The 23,432-nt window shown below is 62.4% G+C and overlaps 1 protein-coding gene across 1 annotated transcript in view; it reads right to left on the bottom strand.

Annotated features, from left to right (window-relative positions):
- Positions 1–23,432, bottom strand: part of MYO1G (myosin IG) — a 61,914-nt gene that overhangs the window by 13,396 nt on the left and 25,086 nt on the right. The window contains 9 exon segments of the mRNA XM_026652119.1: positions 6,378–6,532; positions 7,886–7,999; positions 8,474–8,578; positions 12,185–12,329; positions 12,871–13,094; positions 15,153–15,360; positions 16,355–16,521; positions 21,321–21,453; positions 22,350–22,424. Coding sequence (XP_026507904.1) covers positions 6,378–6,532; positions 7,886–7,999; positions 8,474–8,578; positions 12,185–12,329; positions 12,871–13,094; positions 15,153–15,360; positions 16,355–16,521; positions 21,321–21,453; positions 22,350–22,424 — 1,326 coding nt within the window.

Here is a 23,432-nt window from a genome sequence, read left to right on the forward strand (position 1 = left end):
GATGCACATCCGAAGAAGTGAGGTTTTTACCCACGAAAGCTTATGCCCAAATAAATCTGTTAGTCTTTAAGGTGCCACCAGTGCCAGGGAAAGCGTGTCGGGGTTTGCAGATCAGAGCCATCTGCTCATCATTCCAGGCAGCAGCCACACGGACTCCCAGCCCCCAGGCCAGCATCATGTCAGCAAGGACGCTAGCGCCTCCCTGCTGCCCCCGCCCCCTGGCACTGCAGAGTGTATGGATCCTGCCACGCTGGGCACTGCTCCCTGGGGGACCCTGCCTTGGCCTTGCGGCTGGCATCTGTAATGCTGACCTGGCCTGGGAGCAGCCCGAGTCGGCACTGCAATGGGGGGCGGATCAGGGGAGCCCAGCCTGGGGCAGACACCTCCAGCGGGCTAGCGCTATTCCCAGGGTGTGTGGGGAGACGCACGGAGACGGGTGGAAGGGGCTGTTTCTCTGACCCCTCTCTCCCGCTTGGCACTAGCTTTGCAGGGTTCCCCAGAATGACAGAAGGCGGCAGTTCCCCCACCCCAGCCAGGCGCCCTGCCGTCACACCGGAGTTTGCTTCCCTCTGCAAACTTGTGGGACGCTGGCACATCTGGTCCATGCCCCAGAAAACTGGCAGGCTCCAGCGCGGCTGGCTTGGGCCCTGCAGAGCTCTGGGAACCAGCACGGCTGGAAGCACAGTGTGTTGTTTATGGCGAAATGACGAGGCTCAGGGTTGGCGTAAACCCGGCTGAGAACGCTCAGAGCTCAAGCACTCCCCAGCTATACATCTGGTGGAGCTAGGAGGTGCAAATTCCCTGACATCCAGCGAGGAGAGCGGGTGATGGACACCGCTGGGGCTGGCCTCCTGCAAGTACCCAGGGACCAGGAGTGGGGCAGTGGGGGACGGAAATCAGTTACAAACAGAACATAATGAGAGTAGTAGCTTGGGTATCCACAGCATCTTTCATCCCAGGGCGCTTTACAGACGGGTATACGAGGCTGAAATGCAGCCACCTCTGGGGTGGAGGATCACAACCAAGCAACAGAGCATGCTGCACAACAGCTGGGAGCGGGCACTTTGAGCCAAGGGCACTGGAGCAAACCCCGACTCAGCTGCAAAATGCCAGGGCCTTCCTCTGCCCGCATGGCAGAGGGCATGTGAGTTTGTCTTGTGGCTAGTCAATGGGGTGGCTAGTATCACGGTGCTCATTTCACACAGCGAGTCAGTGGCAGGGCCAGGAGAGAACCCAGGAGTCCTGGCGCTGTCTCCAACACTAAAGATAAAAGGGCCACGCGAGCTTTAAATTCCAGCCTAAAGGAGTGTGGCCTAGTGGCTGGAGCATGGGGCTGGGATTTAGGAGACCTGGGGTCAAACCCTGGCCTGCTGGATGACCCTGGGCAAGTCACAGCCCCTCTGTGCCTCAGTTTCCCCACCTGCAAAATGGGTTTAATGACACTGCCCTCGTTTGAGCAGCGCTTTGAGATCTGAGCGGGGCATTACTAATTGTGCCCATGAGGGAGGGAGCCCTCGCAGAGGGAGCGAACTCCAGCGGGGATCCAAAGAGATGGGAGGCAGTGGGGCCCTCGGCTACCGACGGCGAGGAGCCATGTCTCGGGAGGGGAGGGGCAGCAAATGGAGCAGCAGCTGTCGCTGTGTTAAGGAGACATGAGCACGGGGCAGGATCAGCCCGTGGCATTGAGCAGGGAAGGCTGCTAGGTGGCTATTAAGGCAGGACAAAAGAGAGCCAGGACTGAAATGCAAATGAGAGCCAGAAGCCGGAGCAGCTGTGGGGACTCTTAAAGGGGCAGCCCCCTTCTCGGGGCGGGGGAAGGGGAACACTGGGGCCTGGGGAAAGTTCTGGCTCTGCCCCGCCCCAGTCTATGGGGAGCCTAGTGCAATGTCCGTCCAGTTGGACAGTTATTTCCTAACACCCCCCCACCCACCCAGCCGGGCAGGGGCTGTGGTGGAAGGAGTGTTCCCTGCCCCGGTGCAGAGATCATTAATGATGCTTCACATTCAGCCAACGCTGAGGCCTTGGCTGGGCTGGGACTGAAGCTGGTGGTGTAGCTGCTTGGGTGAAAACCCCTCGTGTCGACACGATGAAGGCTTGCACTAGTGCCGCTCTGGGGCTAGCTACACCAGTGTGTATAGTGCCTGCCCTAGGGGCTAAAATCCCACTGGCACATGGCCTGAGCCTGCTCAGGCTGTGGAACGGTCTCCGGAGGGAAGCGTAACCCTAGAGTGTAGGGCACAATCCTGCACTGGACTCCTGGGCATGGCCAGGAGGGTCCAACAGGCTCCTTCTGTGGTGATGCTACAAACAGCAACTAGCTACCTTCCCATTTCACCGATGGGGAAACTGAGGCACCAAGCAATTAAAATGGCTGGCCCAAAGCTACAGAGGGGAATTGGTGTCAGAGCTGGGGACAGAAGCCAGACAACCCCGGATCTCAGTCCTACACTCACCCCACACTGGCAGGGGGTGACATTCAGAGCTTCCCGTTTCCTTGGGAGACAAGGCAAATCTCCCGCCCTTCTCTCCCCAAACTGGGATTAGGAGGAAGGATGCTTTGTTCAGGGGCAACCCTCCCCCTGCTAGCCAGGCGCAGTCAGGGGTAAGGACACCCACAGACCCTTTCTTCTGGGGATCCCAAAGCCGTTCACAAAGAGGGCGGGAATGGAGGTCTGTGAATTAAGTGACTTGTCCAAGTCTATGGTCCCGACTCCAAGCCTGGTGCCCTGTCATCCCTCCATCCGTCCATCTGTCCATCCAGCCTGTAAAGCCCCAGGCAGGCGGGGGATCGCGCAGGGGGGAGTGAGAGAGGCAGTTCAGACTGGAGAGGAGGAAAGCCGGGGAGGGAGACCTCAGCCTGGGCTCTCCAAAGGGGCGGAAGCACCTTCGACCGAGCGGGGCTGTAGGGAACGGTCCTGCTGTGGCCCCCACGCACATGGGCTAGCCGGGCAGTGTGACAATTCCACGCCCCACTGCTGGTTCCTCTGGCCCACATCCACCTGCTGGCTCCAACGGGACCCACCCGGGACAAGTCTGTGCCCAGTCAGCTCCAATTCCCTGCTGCCACCCTTCAGCACCACGGCCAGCTCCTTGGCCACCAGCGGATCCAAGAGTACAACGCTTCCCAGAAACCCCCAGCTCTGCCCCAAGGCCGCAGCGCCTCAGGGAGCTGACAGATCCCTGCCCAGAAGCCAGCTCCTGGGCAAAGGCCCCACCAGCTCCAGCACGGAAACCAGGCAGGGGGTCATAGAATCACAGATTATTAGGGTTGGAAGGGACCTCAGGAGGTCATCTAGTCCAACCCCCTGCTCAAAGCAGGCCCAACCCCAACTAAATCCTCAAATCCCTAAGTGGCCCCCTCAAGGATTGAACTCACAACCCTGGGTTTAGCAGGCCAATGCTCAAACCACTGAGCTATCCCACCCCACTCCCCTGGATCTCCTCCAGCATGTTACCAGCTGATCTCCTGACCCACCCAATGACAGCTCGGTTCACTGGGAGCTGCCCGTGAGCTGTATGTGTGCGTGCGCGCATAGGCATGTGTGTATATGTGTGTGCACATGCATGTGTGGGACCCAAGAGGCAGTGGAGCCAGGGGAACTTGTGGGCAGACTCACGCCCGCTCTCCAGTGTGTAGTGCCCTCCCCGGCCAGGACACATCGCTCTGGACGGGGTCAACTGCACCTGAGGGAGGCCAAGCTGCAGTGGCAGTCGCACCAAGGGACCAGAAAAGCCACTGGTTCCAGAGGGCCTGGCTTGCGGCAGCCCGGCCCTCTGCTCGGCTCCTGGGCCAGGAGCTCCAGGAAGGTCTGGGTTCCAGGGTGTGTAAGGGAGGTGTGATGGGCCTGGCCTGCGGAGCTCTGTGGGGGGGGGGTGGATAGCCCACTCCTGGGCACACGTCTGTCCCAACCTGCACCGACCTTGCCGGGGAGGGAGAGGAAGTGGCTGGGTGCTCTGGGAGTGGGGCAGGGGCGAGCTGGGGCAGTCTGTCCGCGTCCGTGCGAGTCTGACAGTGTCCGTCATTCTGACCCGTCTGTGACTATCTCCCCGCAAAGGGCAGGCGTTGGCCCTTTAAGAAGGCCCCACCCCAGGAGGGGCGTTACCATCTGGGGGCCCATGTGTGGGGCAGTAATTCCCTGCAATCCACTTTGTGACAGTGCTCTGGAGGAAGGGGGGGCAGCGCACAGCCCCCTCTTTCCCCCCCCAGCACAGCTCTTTTCTTCCCTGCGTCTGGGCAGACCTGTGCCAGCAGCTGCCGAGAGCAGATGGCGCCGGCTCACCCCCAGCCCCCTCTCTCCACTCTCCTCCCTCGGTCAATCCTTCGGGGGCTCCGGTAGACAGACATCCATCTGGCACCTGCTGCTCCGCTGTGGGCAGTGGCACGGACTGCCGGCACAGAGCCAGCCCCGTGGGGGTCAGCAGTGCCCTGTCCGCCAGGCTCACCCTGCAGTGGGCACCATGCTGCCCTCACCTGCACACACTGCGGCCTCTCGCGCCGCCGCCCCACGGCACGGCCCCCGCCCATGCTACCGACACAAAGCCCCTGTCCGTGGCATTGGGCACAGAGCGTGGCACTGCCAGAGCCGGCCAAAGGGAGAACCAGACCCACATCACCTGCCTGCCCCTGGGCTCCTCACTCAGCTCAGCTGGGGGTGTGCCCCACAAAGGGGGCGAGCTCCCTCTCACAACCTCCCCATGCATGGACACACCTCTGCATGCCCACACACACCCCCACCCTCCCCCACCCACACATGGCTCTATATGGGTCTGTTCTGTTCCCCCGGGCGCACACCCTCACCCAGCCGCTCTGCAGCACGGCCACATGAACACACCTGCTTGTGGAGACCCTGGTCTCCACGCTCGGGCCCTTGTGCTCCCTGGAGGCCAGGGAGGGGAGCAGCCCACAGCCTTGGCAAAGGCTCACTAGCACCCCTGGCTGTAACCCGCGGAGCCTGGGAGCTCTGGAGCCGGCTTCATGCCCCCGGAGCCGGGCTCAGCCCCCTCCCAGCCAGCTCCCGCACCTGCTTTGCATCACAGTGGCGGGGCCAGCAGGTTCAGGAAGAACTCTCTAATCCTGCCCAACCCCCCACCCCAGATGGGAGCCCGCGGGCAGGGAGCCGCTCCTGGCCTTGAGGCTTGCTGCCGTGACAGCTGGAGGCGGCAATGGGCCCGCGTGCCTTCGCACAATGCCTGATTAGGAGATTAGGCAGCACAGCCGGTTCCCCCTCGGCCTGCACGCCCCCCGCCTGCCCCCAGCCAGGAACCAGCGCCAGCAGCCTCCTCAGCTCTCCTCCGCCCAGGATCAATGCCCAGCATCCCTGCCAATGGAGCTCCTCCAGATCGGCACTGAGGGACCGGCGCTCCTCTCCCTGCCAGCGCAGACACGGGCGGGAGGGCTCGGGGGTTGGTAATGGGCCGTGGAGCCTTTCGACTCTCGGTTGTGGGGTTGAATCCATCCCAGGCGCTGCCGGTGCCTGAGAGCGGGTCATAGACTACAGAGCCGGAAGGGACCGTTGGGATCCTCTCCTCCGACAGCCTGTATAATCCAGGCCCACCCCACCGGGAGCAAGGTTTGAACGGGTCGGGGGAGCCCCGGCGGATTTCAAGCCCAACACATTAACTACTGAGCTATCATGGCTGGATAATTCCCGGGTGTGGCTCAGATCCACTAGCCACTGCCGGTCACCTCGAGCCGCCTGGTGACAGTGACCAGCTGATAGTCGTTCGGTGGCCTTTGTCTGGGGAGCCAGAGTCTGAACGGGCCAGTGGGGCCAGAGCTCCGGTCACCCAGCCCCCCGACCCACCACTGTCTCGTGCAGGCCCTAGTGCTCGGGAAGAGGTTCAAGCTGATCAGTTCCTTCTCCCAAGGGAAGCTGCCATCAACTGCAGGCTTCTTCAGGGCCGAGCCAAGTACTAACCCCGGCCCTAGCTGCAGTTATCCTCTGCGAGGGCTATGACCCAGAACCGGAGTCATGCCACTCTGCTCAGCGCTGAAATGCTGCCACCTCTGGGGTGGAACACAGCAGCTGCTCGACTGCACACAGCAACAGCTACACCGGAGTTTAGGAGAGAAAATCTAGACTATTGAGTTCGGATGATACCTGAAGGGGAATGTAATTATTTAGCCTGGATTCTGGGGGACTGAGCCCTAAAACACCACAAGATCTGTAATGGTCACAAACAGTCAAGGTCCTACTTTATAGCCGACCTGCAAGACAGCACCTCCCTGAGCATCATACCATAGCCTTGGGTTCATCTCTGACTCCTAGTGAAGAGCACCAGCACCACCGGGGTTTTCCCATCCACACCCTGACCCAGCCGTGCCCCAATCCCCTGCTCCGTCCCTTCTTGTGTCTTGCACCAATGCCATCACTCACGTTTTGAAGTGGTCCACCAGCACCCCCACCAGCTCCCCAACTCGGTTGTCCTCTTCCGGCTGCATCTTATGGAAGCAGATGACCAGGTCGTCGTGGTTCTGGGTGTGAAAAACCACCAGCTGGTCTTGGCAGCTGGTCACGCTCACCCCCGTCACCTGCACAGGACAAACACGCTCCGGGTTAGTGACACGTCATGCTCCCTCGCTGAGGCAGGGGGCAGGGGGCAATTCCCCACATGGCCACCAGGGGGCAAAGGGCAGCGTGGTAGCTGGGAGTCTACGGTCACCCCTTTGCTATTGGTCTTTCATTTTCTAAGCCCACCCACAACCGGCCACCACATCAGCCAATGAGATGGCAAATTGGCTAGTGTTTGTGCCGCATGGAGATGATTCTGTATTCTGATTGGCTGATGGGAGGAGATGTGGCAGGGTCCAGGTGATGTCATCCCCTCCAGATCACATGTTCCTCTTCGCCATGTGCCAAGTGGTCCACTGTGCCCAGAGACCAGGCATCTCCCCCCAGATCAGCCCCCCACGGAGAGGGGAATTTTCTCCAGGGCACAGTAGTTAAGGATAGAAAGGGCCCAGGTGATCTAATCTGTCACCCTGCAAGCGCAGGACTATTCCCTGCGCCAGCGTTGCCAGCTCTTGTGCCTTTATCATTAACTTCGCAGTACCTGATGTTTCTATTAAATCCCCAGCTCCCGGAGTCATGTGATTATGCAGAGAAGAGGAGGGGCTGAGGTTCCTGCGACAGCAGGGAATTGATTTGGTGAGCGATGCCTAGATGATCCTGCCAAGCAACCCATGCCCCAAGTTGCAGAGCAAGGCAAGTGTTTGAGGCCTGTCTCATGATTTTTGACCGTTTGGGGTGGTGATGCTGCTGCCGCTGCATCCTGTCCAGGTTTAATGCTGGAGCAGCATGGTGCCCTCTGCCCCCCAGTGCTATTCACTGTAACACCACAGAGGGGGCAGTGGGAAGGAGCAGCAGCTAGTGGTTAGGGCAGAGGACTAGGCGTCGGGAATCCTGGGTTTAGTTCCTGGCTCTGCCGCTGATGCAATGACTTGCCCACAGGTGCCCTGCATCTCAGCTTGCTGATCAGTTCAGCGCTCCTTAGAAGAGCGCCGGGGTGTTATGGAGGGACACGGACTCTGAAGAAAAGCGCCTAGCACAACAGAGATGCTGTGGCGAATATCTTGGGAAGGGCATTTGGGATTCTGCGTTATTACCCAGGTCTTGGGTTTCCCCATGAAAGGACATTTCCCAGCTGCTTCTGGATCAACTTTCAGCATTTCCCCAACCACCCTGCTTGTCTGCACTGGGGTTCAGGAGTCTCTTGGGGAAATCCCACTACTGCCACCAGCCAGCACTGAAACGGGGACAGAGCAGCTGAGCCTGATCTTCTCCATCCCTGCTCTGCCCACATGGCTTCGATCAGGGCTGCTGGCTGTGGTACCCAGCCTGCTGATGATCCACCAGGGAGATGGGAGGGCTCGCAGGGCACTCACCGTGCTCAGAGGCAGGGTCCGCATCACCTTGTACTGCTTCCTGGGCTCCAGTTTGTAGAGGTGCTGGTCTGTGACGAGAATGGCCCGGTCCCTGCTCTTGTTAAAGCGGTTGATCTGCATGGCGGGGGAGACAAAGTCACCCGGGGTGCAGGGAGAATCACAGCCAGGGCCCTGAGCAAGAGGCAGGCGGCTGGGCCAGCCCAGGGGTCCCCAGCTCCCTGCCACCTCCCCTGTGCCCCAACCCTGCCGGGGGGGAGGGGCTCCCTCCTGCCCTCCCAGGAGCAGCCGCTCAGTGCTCCACTGTCATGGACACCCGATCCCCAACCTTCCCCTCGCCCCCGGCTGCTCAGAGAAACGAGGGCGCTGAGGACCCTGCAGAATAAGGTCCCTGTAGGGCAGGGGGGAGGGAAATGGCCTATCAGCATCATGGACTGCAGGTGGGCCCAAAACTCCTGCCGGATCCTGCCGGCTTGGGGATCTCCCCAGGGCGAGGGGCTGAGGCAGGCACTGTCCAGCGCACGGAGCAGGGCCATGGCAGGAGAGGGGGGACCCAGCCCCCCAGGGGCCCTGCCGCGCCAGGCTCCTCACCTTGCGAACATGGCAGGAGAATAGCACCGAGCCGAAGTGCACTTTGTCCCTCAGGGCCTGCACCCTCCTGGCGAACTGGGCGGCCATGACAGGGTTTTCAGCCACCTGGAGAGCAGAACAGAACCCAGGAGAGGCTCCGTCAGGCAGATAGGGCTGCGGTGGGATCTCCCCACGCCCAGGGGGAGGCAGAGCTCCCTGTGCGGGAGGCCGGCTGATTCGGCACGGCGCGGGAAGGGGCTTTCACTGCCTTCAGTGCGACTGTGCCGGTAGCACCACGTGCTGCGTGCTCAGCGGCTCCCTGGAGCTGAGCAGGAGCTGCTCGGCACTCGACTGGGAGATCCACGCGGTGGGGCCGAGGGGTCAGCTGCTGACGCTCTTCCTTGTTTGTCAGCACTGAAGTGATGCCCATGGGGAGGAGAAAATCCCAGCCGGCCCACTCAGTCTCCAGCCCTTTGCCCACCCATGCCCAGCTGGGATCTGCTGCCTCGCAGCACCCTCCGGGCCCAGGGTCTCTCTGCCTTCTCCCACGGCCCTGATGCCTCCCCAGCCCCGAGCTTACTCCTCTCCCGCATCCTGACAGGCCCCTGGATGGCCCTGGCTCCGTGCAGTGCTTTACCAGCCCTTTGAGTTAAACTGGTGCCCCCACCCCGTGTGTTCACTCTCCATGCCCGATGGGCAGCTGGGATCCGAAGGCCCCGGTGCCTTGCTCTCATACTGGTTTGGAGCCGGTTTCGTCACGTTAGCTGGCACTTGTGAGTTCACTAAAGCCAAACAGGTTTAAATCAAAGTGCCGGTGTCCACCCTGGGTGCACAGAAACTGGGTCAGGCCAAGGACAGTCTAGTCCGGCCTGCCGGCTCTCCTAGGGGCCAGCACTAGGTGCTCTGGAGGGGAAGGTGTTGGATCCTGCAGAAGCAGATGTGCTCCCCACAGTAGGTCTCCCCCTGACCACTAAACACTAGAGGTTGGTTTAAGCCCCGAAGCAGGAGTGTGTTCACATTAACAATGGTCACTCTGGATAGTCTGTTAGCCAGATAAACAGCCTTTTGGAATCTTGCTCAGTTCTTGGTGTCAGCATCATCCTGTGGCAGTGAGTTCCACAGGCTGATTACACCTTTAGTGAAAGTGTTAGCTCAGTGGGTGCAGCTCTATGCAGAGCCAGGCTACACCTCCAGTCTGGGGGCCTGGTTACTCCCTTTGCCTCAGAGCCCACCGACACATTTAACAGCCAACTTCCTTGGCTTTCTCTCCTCCAACTCATTCCTAACGGTCCCAGTGGATACAGGATCCTTCACTGCCTGGCCTAAATTACGCAGCTGTGTTGCTGCATGTTATTAAGCTGCTGCTGCAGCTCACCCCAGAGGTGGCTGCATTCCAGCGGCGTGCACTGAATTTGTGGAGCACTTTGGATCGAAGGGCACGATCGAAGAGCTGTTATGATCTCCTCCCCAGTACAGTTCTGTGGCGAACTAGCATAAAACTATAGACCGCAGCAGCCACCCACAGAGGCCTTTACTCTCGGCTTAGACACAAGGTCCTGATCCTGCTGCTAGCCACAGCAGTGTAAATCGGGAGTCTCAGTGAAGCAGGCAGCGTGAGATCAGAATCAGGCCCAAATCAAACTCACACACACTCCTCTCCTGGCACGGCATGACCGGAAGGGGCTTGCAGGGCGTCTGCTCCCCTGACTCGTGCCTCCTTGTGGGGACCGTCCCGGTGTTCAGAGCCCTGCCGGGGTGAATTCACTGGAGGGGCCGGGAGGTTTCCACCACACGGGCCCCGTTCGATCAGCAAGTGCCATGTGGCCGTGGCCGGGCCCAGCTGTGGGGTTAATTCAGCCCCCGTGGGCAGGGTCCCACACAGCCAATGCTCTCAGCCGGCAGCGGCGTGGGGCTTTGCCGGCTGGGGAGGAACAATCAAGCCTCTCTGAGGGCCCGAGCGAGAGCTGCTGGAGACAACCTCCCATTCCTGGCGAAAGACAGGTGCATCTTGGGATGTGGATGCCCACTGCTCAGGGAGATGCAGCACTCAGAGAGCCAGGGACAGCCCCAACTCCCTGCCCCACACACCTCCGGACACGAGCCGTGCACGTGTGCACAGACACACCCAGAACATGCCCAGCACACTCTCACAGAGACACGCTACACGCACAAAGACACCCAGCGGAGCGCATGCACACAGGCAGACACAAAACTCCTGCTCTCACTCACACAGACACACACACACAATGCCTGCCCAAAGCACACCCGTGCAGACATCCACCCCCAGAGGAACACACAGCCAGCCGGTGCAGGTCTCCGGCCACACACAAACACAGCCAGACCCGCGCACCCCCCAATGGAGTCCCCCTGAAACGTGCTGGCTGGGAGAGCCGGATCCACGCTGGGATCCTCCCGGGGGAGAGGAACACTGGGGCCCCTCTGGGGAGCTGAGCCGCAGCCCGGGGAAGAGCTGCCAGCGCAGGAAGTAGGCAGCAAAAGGACGCTCAGTGTAGCAAGGAGGCACCTGCTCTTGGCAGGCTGCTGAGCCAGAGGAGAACAAGAGGCCAGTCAATGCCCAGCACGGGCAGCGTGGGGGTGGGCAGCTCTTGGTCCAGGCTGGCATAATTGAAGTGGGGATCCTGATGCCCAGGGGAGACCTGTCACCCCACCGCAGCCCAGTTGCCAACTTGCCTGGCACATGACCCTACCGTGGCGGGATGGGGAGTTTTGTTTCCAGGCCCAGGCCAGTGGGGGGCGGGTGACCCCACACACACTCTGCCCACAGCCCGGTGACCGAGAGGCACTAGAGCTCAGAGTCACCCTGGCAGTACCAACCGGGGAGACAAAGAGAAGGACTTGCATACTGGCACTCAGCCTGGCACTAGGCAGAAGGGAGCCGCACCACACAGCCGGCTGAGGGGGAATGGAGATGGAGTAGCACCAAAATGCAGCCACTTCTGGGGTGGGACGCAGCTGCTGTTTAACATCCCGCAGCAACGTGGCCAAAAAAAAAGAATCAAAGAAAACGTTGCATCCAGCTGAAGCCACAATGCGAGCCAGAACGTACCTCAGAGCTGGAATCTGGCCAGGCCCCCCTGATAGTTAAAGGAGCGCCCAGGCTCCTCAGTGACAGGTGGGCCCCTCCTGCGGGCGGACCAGCGCCCCCTGCACTGTACAGGGGCACGGACTCACAGAGATGAACGCAGTCACCGGCACCGCTCCCGGGGTCTCCTCCTGGCCACATGCTGCTTGGCTTGCATGAGCCGAGGGCCCCCCAGCCATTCCTTCTCAGCCCGGACGTGGGAGGGGCGAGGGGGCAGAGCCGGGAGAGCCCAGAGGAGGGGGTGCATGGGGGCACAGGGACCAGCCCAGGAGAAACACAGGGAGAAACGGGGCTTTAACGGGAGCCTGTCGCTATGGCAACTGCAGCCTGGCAGCAGAAAGCAGCTGTGGGCGGCGAGAGCAGATGCTCGGGCGGGCAGCTGCCTCCCCCCCCCCCCCGCCCCCGGCGGGCACGCCCCCCCCCCTCCCCCGAGCACAGCGCCCGCCTCATCCAGTGCTGCTTTCACAGCCTGGGAGCAGGGGGATGCCCTGCTCCCCGCCAAGAGAGCAGCGCCCCCTGCTGGATCACCAAGGCCACGCCACTTCCCCGCCTGCCTCCCATCCCGAACCCACTCTGCCAGCATCACTGGCCCAGCGGGCTCCGGGCAGCTCCCCGGGCCAAACACTCACCGACGACAGGTAATCCCGGCCCCAGTTCCTCTGGCAACCCCAGTCTTTGCGCAAGCCCTGCAGCACTTCCATGGCCGCCACCTTGGCCTGGATCTGCGCCATGTCCGAGGGAGGGATGTTCTTCACGATCTGCCTGGCTCGCCACCTGCAGCGAGGGGAGGGGGCTCAGGGATCCCGGCTGCCCTGCTAGGTTCCTGGCCTGCCCTGGAGCGCAGCACCCTGGCCTCTGGGGGGCAGCCCCCCACACAGCATCCCCCCCGGGCAGGCTGCGAGCTGGGGGCCTGCATTTGCTCCCCTCGGCTCATTGGACAGCATCGCGCCCGGCTGCCACTGGGCGAATCCCGTAGGAATGAAGCAATCACTGCCTATCAGTCAGGTGGGCACGGGCAGAGCTGCGGGGGTCCGCGGTTGGGGTAGCTGGGGGGCTGTGGGTCAGGAGCGAGGGGCGTGGGCCGAGCTGGGGCGGCGGGGGGGGGGGCTGTGGGTCAGGAGCGAGGGGCGTAGGCCAAGCTGGGGCGGCGGGGGGGGGGGGAGGCTGTGGGTCAGGAGCGAGGGGCGTGGGCCGATCTGGGGTGGCTGGGGACGCTTGCCAGGCTGCACTGTGGCTGATTCTAGCCTTGTCAGCAAGGGGCCCAGGGGGGAGCAGGGCCTGCGTGCAGGGCGCCCCTTCTGTCCCCCGGCGTTACCTGCGGAAGAGCAGTTTGCTGTTCTCCTGGAACTGCGCCAGCACCGCCGGCGGGTCGGGCCACTCCACGCTCTTGCCGTAGTCGGCCATGCTGCGCACCCCCTGGAAGCGGCGCACCAGCTCCAGCAGGTACGTCTTCACCTTGTGCCGCTTGTAGTGGCCCATGATGGTGTAGATGGCACGCAGGTACCGGCAGCGCCGCCGGGCCAGGGCCCCCCGCCACGCCTGGGACAGACACACAGACCCAGTCACACCTCTGCTGGCAAGGCCCCACCTGCCAGCCCCCAGGACCCCACACCCAGTGCCCTGCGGCCATCAGGAGCAAACCCCACAGCCAGCATTCGGAGCCACACAAACCATGGAGCCATCTCCAGCCCCACACCATGTCTCCTCTCTCAGCCGCAGGAGGACTCCAGAGCCCTTTACAAACCAGGCACACGGGGATCCCTCTACCCACCACCAAAGGGCAGCCACCTCTGGGGTGGGATGCAGCAGCTGTTTCGCATGTGGCAATGCGGCACAGCCGTTTAGGGCAGGAAGTGAAGGAGCTGTTGGCACTGGAGTGAAAGCACAGAGGGAATGACAGCAGGAAAAAGGCAGCCCATAGCTAGCACATCGGCTCTAGGGCCTGGGAGCCCAGCCTGGGCTGCCTGAAGAGTTTTGAACCAAACCTTCTGGGAGATGTAGTCCGGACAGAGGCAGGGTCCATAAGGGAGGACAGGGGCCTGAGAGCACTACGGTGGCCCAGGTGGACACAGGCTGGTGTCGATAAAAAACAACAACGCTTTGATGTTTCCCAGTTGAAATGTTCTGGGATTTTTCATTGTACAAAAGTTTGGGGACAAACGCTGAGAAATGGGGATTTGGGGCGGGGCGGAAATTCCACAGCTTCTCCCGCGGCCACCTAGAGACACGTAGACATTCTGGGGTGCCGGGGATGCCCAGCCAAGCCTCACTCCCTTCACCCCTGGGGACCGGGCAGTGCTGCAGATGCTGGCACTCGGGCCCTGAGGACTCCGGCGCTCCCCATCAGCCCGTCACCGGGCTCTTCCTGATGTTACTACGTAGCTCCCCAGCCAGACGCATCGTCGGCTGTTGGGAAATCTGCTAACGGTGCCACGTCTATAGATAGTAAAGGGGTCGGGGGCTGGCCCCCGCGGAGCAGCAGCACCATGGCAGTCAAGGAGGTTGGGGGCTTGGAGCGGGGCAAGCACAGTCAGGGGACTGGACCCTCAGGGCAGAGCGAGCACCTGGGGCCCAACCTCGGCACTGCGCCCCCTTCGTCTGACTTCGCCTGCCAGCAACCCGGCTCCATTAGGTTCCTGCCGGATCACGGGCAGTGCCCGCCCTTCCCTGCCCTCCCCCTGTGCCTGTGTCCTGACTCCTTCCCAGTGGTTCAGTGCCCGATGGGTGGCTGGGATCAGAACACCCCGGTGCCCCCCTCGCTCTCCCACGTGCCGAGAGGCTGCTGCTAATCCGCTCGGACAGCACAGCAGCTGATGGACCCTGATGCCCTCCTGAGGGGCCATTCCCAGGCGAAGCCATTGCCAGAGCTGGGTCTGTGGCACCGGGACATGGGAGGGATCAGACCGCAGCTCACCCCACCCACATGGCAAAGCCCCCGCGGGGCAGCTCTGGGGACGGACAACCCCTGGCTCCCGAGCACACGCGGCCCAACCTGGAGGGTGGGGCTCAGGACACGGACACGCCTCCACTGGGCTGAGACCTGGCAGACTCGGCTCACAGAGGCCACCAAGCAAACAGGTGGGGGCACCACCACCCTGGGACCCGTTCCCCAGCTGATGCCGCCACAGCGTGGGTGCTGCGAATGGCCGTAATACTTGGTCCTTCTCTAGCGCTGTCCGTGCGAGGATCTCAAAGCCTTGCACAGACAGGGACAAACAGTCGCTCGCGTGGGAGCCCCACGCAGAGAGCACGGCCTTTATCCTCGCCATGCCCCCGCTGAGTCAGGAAGGGTCATCGACCCATTTCATAGCTGGGAAACTGAGGCAGGGAGTGGGGGAGTGTCCTGCCCGCCGTCACACAGCGAGTCAGCAGCATAGCCAGGAATAGAACCCAGGAGTCCTGGCTCCCAGCTCCTCCTGCTCTAACCCCTAGCCCCCACTCCCAGAGCTGGGGATAGAACCCAGGAGTCCTGGCTCCCAGCCCCCCGCTCTACCCCCTAGCCCCCACTCCCTCACACACACAGAGGGGATCACGTCTCTTTGCCGGGGGGCGGGGGCGGGCAGAGCAGCTCAGCAGCACCCCCCGGTGCCCCCTCACCTTCTGCAGCAGGAGCACGATGATGGGGATGAGCTGGGCCCGCTCCTGCTCCAGGCAGAAGAGGGTCTGGGGCATGCGGATGAAGATCTTGGTGTGGCCATAGGCCACGTCGTCCTGGAAGCCGTGCTGGTCGATGAGGGCCCGCGTGGCCTCCTGGTCCGTGGGCATGAGGTGGTTGGGCCACGTGTACTCGCAGGTCATCTTATACCTGAGCATGGAGACAGCATGGAGACAGCGGGGTCCTGAGCATGGAGAGCAGCCGGGCTGGCCTCCAGGGAAGGGGCAGCTCTGACCCATGGTGGGGACTGGTGTCAGGACGGAGCGGGAAGGGGAGGTGCGGCAGGGGGCAGCAGGATCATAGAATATCAGGGTTGGAAGGGACCTCAGGAGGTCATCTAGTCCAACCCCATGCTCAAAGCAGGACCAATTCCCAACTAAATCATCCCAGCCAGGGCTTTGTCAAGCCGGGCCTTAAAAACCTCCAAGGAAGGAGACTCCACCACCTCCCTAGGTAACGCATTCCAGTGCTTCACCACCCTCCTAGTGAAATAGTGTTTCCTAATATCCAACCTAGACCTCCCCCACTGCAACTTGAGACCATTGCTCCTTGTTCTGTCATCTGGTACCACTGAGAACAGTCTAGATCCATCCTCTTTGGAACCCCCCTTCAGGTAGTTGAAAGCAGCTATCAAATCCCCCCTCATTCTTCTCTTCTGCAGACTAAACAATCCCAGTTCCCTCGGCCTCTCCTCATAACTCATGTGCTCCACCCCCTAAGCATTTTTGTTGCCCTCCGCTGGACTCTTTCCAATTTTTCCACATCCTTCTTGTAGTGTGGGGCCCAAAACTGGACACAGTACTCCAGATGAGGCCTCACCAATGCCGAACAGAGAGGAACGATCACGTCCCTCGATCTGCTGGCAACGCTGCTACTAATACAGCCCCAAATCAGGATGGGGTGGGGTAGCCAGGAGCCAATGGTGGCAGGATGGGGAGGTACAGCCGGGTCAGTGGAGGCAGGACAGGGCAGGTGGGCCAGCGGGAGCAGGACGCTGTGGGGCGGCTGGGCCAGTGGGAGCGGGACGTTGTGGGGCAGCTGGGCCAGCGGGAGCGGGACGTTGTGGGGCGGCTGGGCCAGCGGGAGAGGGACAGGGTGGGGGGGCTGGGCCAGCGGGGGCGGGACGGGGCAGGGGGGCAGGTACCTGAGCAGGAAGCGGTCGTAGGGCTGCCGGTAGGCGAAGCCGGCCCTGCGGACCCGCACGTTCTCCAGCAGGCCCAGGTACTCCACCTGGTGGCGGCAGCGCTCGGCGTCAAAGAGCAGCGGCGACTTCTGGTCGTTGGGCTTGATGCAGCGCACGTAGTAGGGCTCCTGGGGGGAGAGGAGGGGGTGTCACTGAAACCATGGGGCGGGAGGGGTCCTCGAGCTGCTGCTGGGACCGTCACTCTGGGGCAGCGGGTTGGGGGGGAGGCTCTGGAGAGGGGATGCCAGTGAAGGGGGTGTCGGGAGGAGCCCCCAGGATGGCTGGGCAGGGAGCAGGGGGAGTGGTGCCAGGCCAGGTCGTATCTGGGGACCGGTGGGGAAGGAGGCCCAGGGCTGATGGGAGGAGAGAGGAGGGGTCACCTGCTCTGGGGATGAGCTCTGCCCCTCGAGGCCTCTGTCTCCAGAGACCAACCCAGGAGAAGCCTGGGAAAGACAGGGCTGCCCCGGGGGATCCCCCAGCTGCAGGGTGAGCCGGGGGGCGCTGACGGGGCTGGCCGCCCAGGGCCAGCCAAGGAGCAGGGCAGGGGGCTGCATTTGGGGCACGCCAGGCGCTGGGAAGCGGAGGTGCAGGTGGAAGCCCAGCAGGGCTGGGGCAGCGGCAGGGTGCGCTTGGGGCCTGGGCGTGTGCCTTGCCGCCTCAGAGGGGAAATGTGCCCCTCCAAGGGGAGCGACGGGGTGAGTGCAGTGGCACTGCGGCTCCACAGAGAGCGCCTGGCCTGGGCTCTGGTGGCCACTCCGCCAAGCCCAGGGCCAATTGTGTGCCGCAGCACACACACTACCCAGCAGGGGGCGGTGATGCTCACACCCCCTACCCAGCCATATGTCTCTTCACAGGGGCACAGGGCAGGCGGCGTCTACCTGGGGTCTGGGCGGCCAGGTAATTTCAGAGCTTTGGGGCCTGAAACAATGATCACTGCTGAGGCTGCAGTTTGGCTCCAACGAGAGGAGAACCAGCCAGGCCTGGCCCATCCCTGCCCCCTCAACATGGTCCATCCCCGTCCCCTTGGCATGCCCGGGCCACGTGTGAGCGGGGCAGGGTGACGAAATGGGAATTTTCTGTAATACTTTTATGATGCCACTGCGTGCCTCAGTTTCCCCTATAGCTTGCATGGTTACCCAGTGGGCAGAAGGGACGGTGTGCTCTCAGGGCAGGCTGGCAGACAGAGGTATGACCGTCACCCAGCTGTCTGAGCCGGGCTGGGGCGTTAAAAACGACTGGCCGAGGCTGATCGACGGAGAATCCAAGAAGAAGATGGCAAAGCCAATCACCGGGCCACTGAGGCCTGGTGACCACGGACCCAGAGGGTGGGGGATTGCCCCACCTCTCCGCAGGGAAGCTGAGCACAGGCCCCGGCTGGAGAACAAGGCCTGGGAAAGTGTGAGCTGGGAGGTCTCGGGGATCTCACTGGGGCGCTGACCATGGCGGGCAGATGGAGACAGACAGAGCCGGGGCTCAGCACGGCCTGGCTCTGGGCTGACCAGACCTGCAGCTCTCTGGGCTAACCTAAGGGCTCCTAGGCTGCATGACAGGCGACCGAGAAACCCGCCCGTTCTGCCAGCGCCGTGGGAATGGCAGTGCCCACGCTTGGCGAGGTGTGTTAGCCCCTGCAGAGTGGACAGGTCTCCCTCAGGCATTCAGCTCGGCTAGACTCACTGGGCAGAGCTCATGGGGGGTTCTGGAGACCCAGACGTTCAGGCTCGAAGGGGCTGAGGGCACGTGGCCAACCCTGGAGGAAGAGCAAGACGCCCGGGGGCGCGGCCCACTGAACAGCTCCTCCTAGACACGGCTCCAAAGCGGGGGGTGTAGCCCCGACCCCGTGGATCCGGGCCACGGGGAATGACACAGCCCCTGCCCCACTCAGCTCCCCACGAGCACGGTACAGAACTCAATGAGGGGGAGGGGGCAACCAGAGGAAATCCATGAACCTGACAGTGGGCAGCTGGGGGGCAGTGCCAGGGGAGCTGCAGGCAGTGCCTTGCCTGTGTTCCCCAACCGAATGGCAGCCCCCCACTCCCAAAGCAGCCAGGGGGTGCCAAAAGAGATCCGGCAAGGGCAGGCGCCCGTGAGGGACAACACCCCCGTCCCGAGGGCAGTCAGGGCCGTGGGAGAGCGTCTCCCCTGGCCTTGCAGGGAGGAGAGGGGCCACCTGAGAGCATGGTGAGCTCCTGCGAGCCCTGCCCACCCCACTGCTCCGGTCCTGCCCTGGATGTACAGTGCCAACCCGCTCCTAACACCCCGTGGGAGCTCCCTGGGCAGAGTGGTGGGGGCGGCGTCCAGGGGCAGGCTGTGCTGTACGCTGCTGGCGAGTGCGTGTGTGTGTCACCACTGCCCTCTGCTGGACAGATCAGAACTGCTCAGCTGTGTGTCATAAGTCCCGCACTGCTGAAAGGGATTCTCCTGTAGCTCAGATGGTAGGGGCTGTGTTTGGGGAGCAGAGGAGCCACGTCATAGCTGTCCCCATGGTGCTCTCATGGGTTACAGTGTGCCGCACAGTGCAACCTGTTACAATAGTGTTTCCTTCGGGGGGCTCCGGTGAACGGGAGCAGCACTGCGGCCATGTGATGGGGACAGGCAGCTCCTCCGCTCCAGCTGGGTTGAGCCAGGAGATAGAATCACGGCTCTGAGCCTCGCGGCAGCTCACACTGGAGCTAAATTTGGCTGAGCCATCAGCTTGCCAGTGACAGCATCAGCAGCAGGTGCCCAGGCAGAGCTAATGAGCAGCTAGAGGAGCGGGGAGGGAGAACCAGTCAATCCAGCACCGCCCGGGGCTCGTGTTCTCCAGTGCCAGGCGCAGCCCAGGCCAGCTCTCCTCCAACACCTGTGCCACAAGCCCGAGCCGAGTCCCATCCCCACAGCCAAACAAGGGCTGGCTAGCTGGGGGTGTCTCTAGGCACGTGTGGGTCTGCTTTAGTGTGCGTACACGGACAGTGCGCGTCCCTGTGTGCATCAATTGCACGGACACACCTCCATGGCTGTGGGTCTCTCGCTCTAAGTCTGCGGGGATCTGTGCATGTACGTCTGGGTGGCCACGTGTCTACATGTCCTTCTGTCTGTGCACACATCTCTGCCTGCATGGCCGTGTCTGGCTGGGGGTGCAGCCAGGCGTGTGCCTCTGCCCATGCCTGTCTGGGTGGCTCCGTGCCAGAGCGGATCCACGTGCACGTCTGTCTGGGCCAGCGGCACACATCTGGGCTCCCCTCCCCCAACCCTCTCCTTGGCTCCCTCCCCCGCCTCTCACTACTTCTCTTCCTACCGAGGGCTAATTTTAGCTGCTGCAGCTTCTGGGAACAGGTTCCTGATCAGAAATGGGAGCAAATGCCAAGTGATTCACGGGTATTATTCACTGCTGCCTGTTGCCAAGGCAGCTGGGGTCCCCGCGTGTCTCCGCTCAGCCAGACACACGCGGTCCCCTTTAAATCAGGTCTTTATCCTCTTGGTGAAACAACCAAAGGAAACGGCGAATTGAATGGAGCGTGTGCAGGCTGGGGCCGGGGCAGCGGGTCGGTGGAGGGCAGGACCAGGTCAGGGAGGGCTACGCAGGCTGGGGGATGCTGCTGTTTAGGATCGGCTACACTGGCCAATCTGCTGCTTGGCTCTGGCTAGGAACCAGCAGGCAGCCTGTCAGGTCCATCTCAGGGGCCCCCAGCTACTGAGCAAGTCAGGATTCGCACCCAGACCCGGCTGACCTGCAGGAATCAAACTGACAGGTGGCTACGCTCCAGGTGCTAACAGTGCCCTCTTAGGAGCTGGCCCTTTAAGAAGCCCGGGTGGAGCTACTCATCAGTTAGCCAATCAAATGAGCAGTGGGCCAATCCGGGGAGGGAGGGGAGCAGCCTCAGAGGGCGGAGGACCCGGTTCCTGGGGAGGGAGGCCCTCGTCCCACTCAACAGCTCCCCCTCTGGCAGGAGCAAGCATGGCATGCTCCCAGACCTCCTCCATCAGGGCTATCCCACCGTCACATGGCGACAAGGGCAGAAGGGTGGGGGGAACCATCCAGCTGTCTCACCCCTGCCCAACCACCACAGCGCCCAGCCACCGAGCAAGCTCACAGGCTGCTGGGGAGCAGAGCGGCTGGGAGATGTAGGGCTGGGTGTCCTGCTGGCCAGCTATGCTGCCACCCATGGGGGGTGGCACCAAGAAGCTGGGCAGGGAGGGGGCCGCGGGGCGGCTCTGTGACTGGAGAGGTCAGTGCTGGAAGGGCGAGGAGCGGGGCCTCGGATGTGCACTAGGGGCAGCCTGGGCGTGTGGGGCTGGAAATGCCAGGAGGCCTGCCCCCCTCCTGGGATTTGGGCCCTTCAGGCACGGGGCGCTCCGGGAAGCGTCCAGGCGGCAGACGTGTTTGGAAGGGGAGGTGCAGGGGCACTGTTAGAGCATAACCCCAAATGCCAAGCCTGGAGCCAGGTTCTGGCCCGACAGCCGGAGCCTTCCCCTCCGACGGGCCGTTCAGAACTCCCTGAGACCTGGGAGAGGCCGGATCCTGAACCTCAGCCTGCCTGGGCTTGGCTCTGCCTGCTAAGGGACACAGAATCCAGCCTGGAACTGGAGGGAGGCCTTGGGCCCAGACCCATCTCGGGGTTTCCCACCTTTGCCAATCTCCCATCCCTACATGCTGCCAGTGGCCACCATGGGCCTATGCAAGCTCAGTGGCTGTGTAGGGCCAGCTCCACCCAGGGCCCTGCCTGCCGGATGACACTGGCCCCAGGATCCCAGGCCGAGCTCCCTGACTGCCCTGAAAAGGTCCTTCCGGGCTCCCAGTCCAGACACAGGGGAGGTGGAGTATCCTATTGTTCTGTCACACAGGGCACCGTGGGACCTCTGGCCAGCCCTGCTCACTGCCGGCAGCAGCCAGAGGGCCCCGGTGAAGCAGATGACCGAGGAGGAGCCAGGGTCGGGGTGGGGGGGTTACCTTGGAGGCCAGGTTCTCCACCAGCGCCACCATGGAGTTCTTGAAGAGGGTGGCGGCCGTCAGGGGGCGCTTGGTCACCTCGGTGATGCTGACCTCGCCCTCCGGCCACATGTCCCTCAGGACGGGGTCCGTGCTGGGGAGAGATCACCAAGGGGCGTGAGGGGCCGGGAAGCCGACGCTCAGGGACGGGGACACCAGGGTGAGGGGAGAGCACGGGCCCCGTTCGTCCCAGCTGTCCAGGGAGTTACTGTAGGCAGGAGACTTTTGTGAAAGATCCACCTACACCACCTCGAAGCAGAGCTCTCCTCCCCTCCCCCGTATTCCCTCCAGCCTCCTGGGCCATTGCCTGGACGGGAGAGACACAGGGGGAGCAGGACCCTGAGACGGAAACGGGCCACAGGGCCCAGATCCCGATCCAAGGCTCCGCAGATAGAGCCACGGCGCGGGTTCATTTAAAGGAAGAGCGCCACCCGCTGGCGTAGACGAATGTGCAGCGCTGCCCAGGAGTTAGGAGGCTCCATAAGGCTGTTGTTGCCCTGTGCGAGGGAACCCAGCCAGGGTTTGGATCCTGTCCCAACTGCCCCCGGGCTGCTCCGGCTCCAGGATCTCCCAGCCCGTTATCGCTCCCCTCTGCCCCCTGGGTTCAGTCAGGGGAAAAGGACCCAGAGCCCCTCCCGCTGGTCAAAGCCAGCCTGCTGCTTGCCAATGGGCGGCCTGTGGGAGAGGAGTCGGGGCCCATCCTCACAGTTAGCCCGCTCGTTGGGAGCCCCGGCAGGGAGGCTGAGGGCTAACTGGCCTGGAGACCGAGCTCCCCGCTAGGTCATGGCCGAGACACCCTGCTGGGGGCAGCGGCCTGCACCGTACCTGCTCTGTGGCTTGACAGGAGACGCAGGTGTCAGGGCAGCCAGCCCGATCCCGCAGGATCTCTCTTGCTGCGGCTCTCGCCCCCTCCCCGGAGCGGAGGCCAGGCCCCACATGCCCGGCGAGGCTCAGCCCCATGGGCCTGCAGCAGGCAGCCGGAGCCCTCACCTGTTGTACATCAACCGCTTGAAATCTTGGAAGAGGGTGTCCTTGTTCTTGTCGATAAACCCCTCCACCGAGTACCTGCAATTCAGAGAAATGGAGGCCAGGTCACCTCCAACCCCAGCTGCTCCCCTGTGCTATGGGGAGGTGGGTGCTGTCCCTCCACTCGGACCCCTCAGCCCGGGATGGGCTGCAGCCGGGATCCTGCTAGGGCAGACACCGGGAGGGGAGGAAGGGGCTGGTGGTTATCCCACCCTGGGGGTTTTCCCACTAAAAATGATTGTGGCCCCTTTAAGGCTTAAAGGGCCAGTGTCCTCACAGGCACAGTTTGAAAGGGTGGCACCTGGGTCACCTGATCGTGCAGGGCGCATCCGGTTTTGCATCCTGCCGCACTCAGTGTCCTGAGCATGCACCCATAACCCCCTTGGTCCACACTGCAGCCCCCCCCCCCACACCCTAGAGAGGTGGCTGGCTCGAGGTGCCCATGCCCTGTGGGAGGTGCAAAGAGTCAGAGAGGACCGTTCCCTCCCCACGACCGAGTGGGTTCCAGCCTCCCGGGGCCCTGTGTGAGCGATTGCCGACTGCCTTTGCCCGCACGGAGTCAGAGCGCGGGAGAAGAGCCGGACAGAGCTGGAGAGAGGGGTGATGTGACTGACACCCCAAGGGGCTGAGGGATTCCCCCGAGACCCTCCTCTCCTTTACCCCCCCAATGCAAACACGCACGCACACACACAAAAACACACTCACACATGTACAAACACACACACACACACCTGCCAGATCCCCCCCGACGTGCAATCGCGCACACACGTGTGCACATGCACAACTCCCTCAGGGAGACACACTCATGTCCACATGCACACCACCAACATGCAATCACACATACACATGTGCAAAAGCACAGACCCCAGGGGGACATGGGATAGCTCAGTGGTTTGAGCCTTGGCCTGCTAAACCAAGGGTTGTGAGTTCAATCCTTGAGGGGGCCACTTAGGGATCTGGGGCAGAATCAGTACTTGGTCCTGCTAGTGAAGGCAGGGGGCTGGACTTGATGATCTTTCAGGGTCCCTTCCAGTTCTATGAGATAGG

Source organism: Terrapene carolina, unplaced genomic scaffold (assembly GCF_002925995.2).
Source record: "Terrapene carolina triunguis isolate 2854851 unplaced genomic scaffold, T_m_triunguis-2.0 Scaffold111, whole genome shotgun sequence".
NCBI lineage: Eukaryota > Metazoa > Chordata > Testudines > Emydidae > Terrapene > Terrapene triunguis.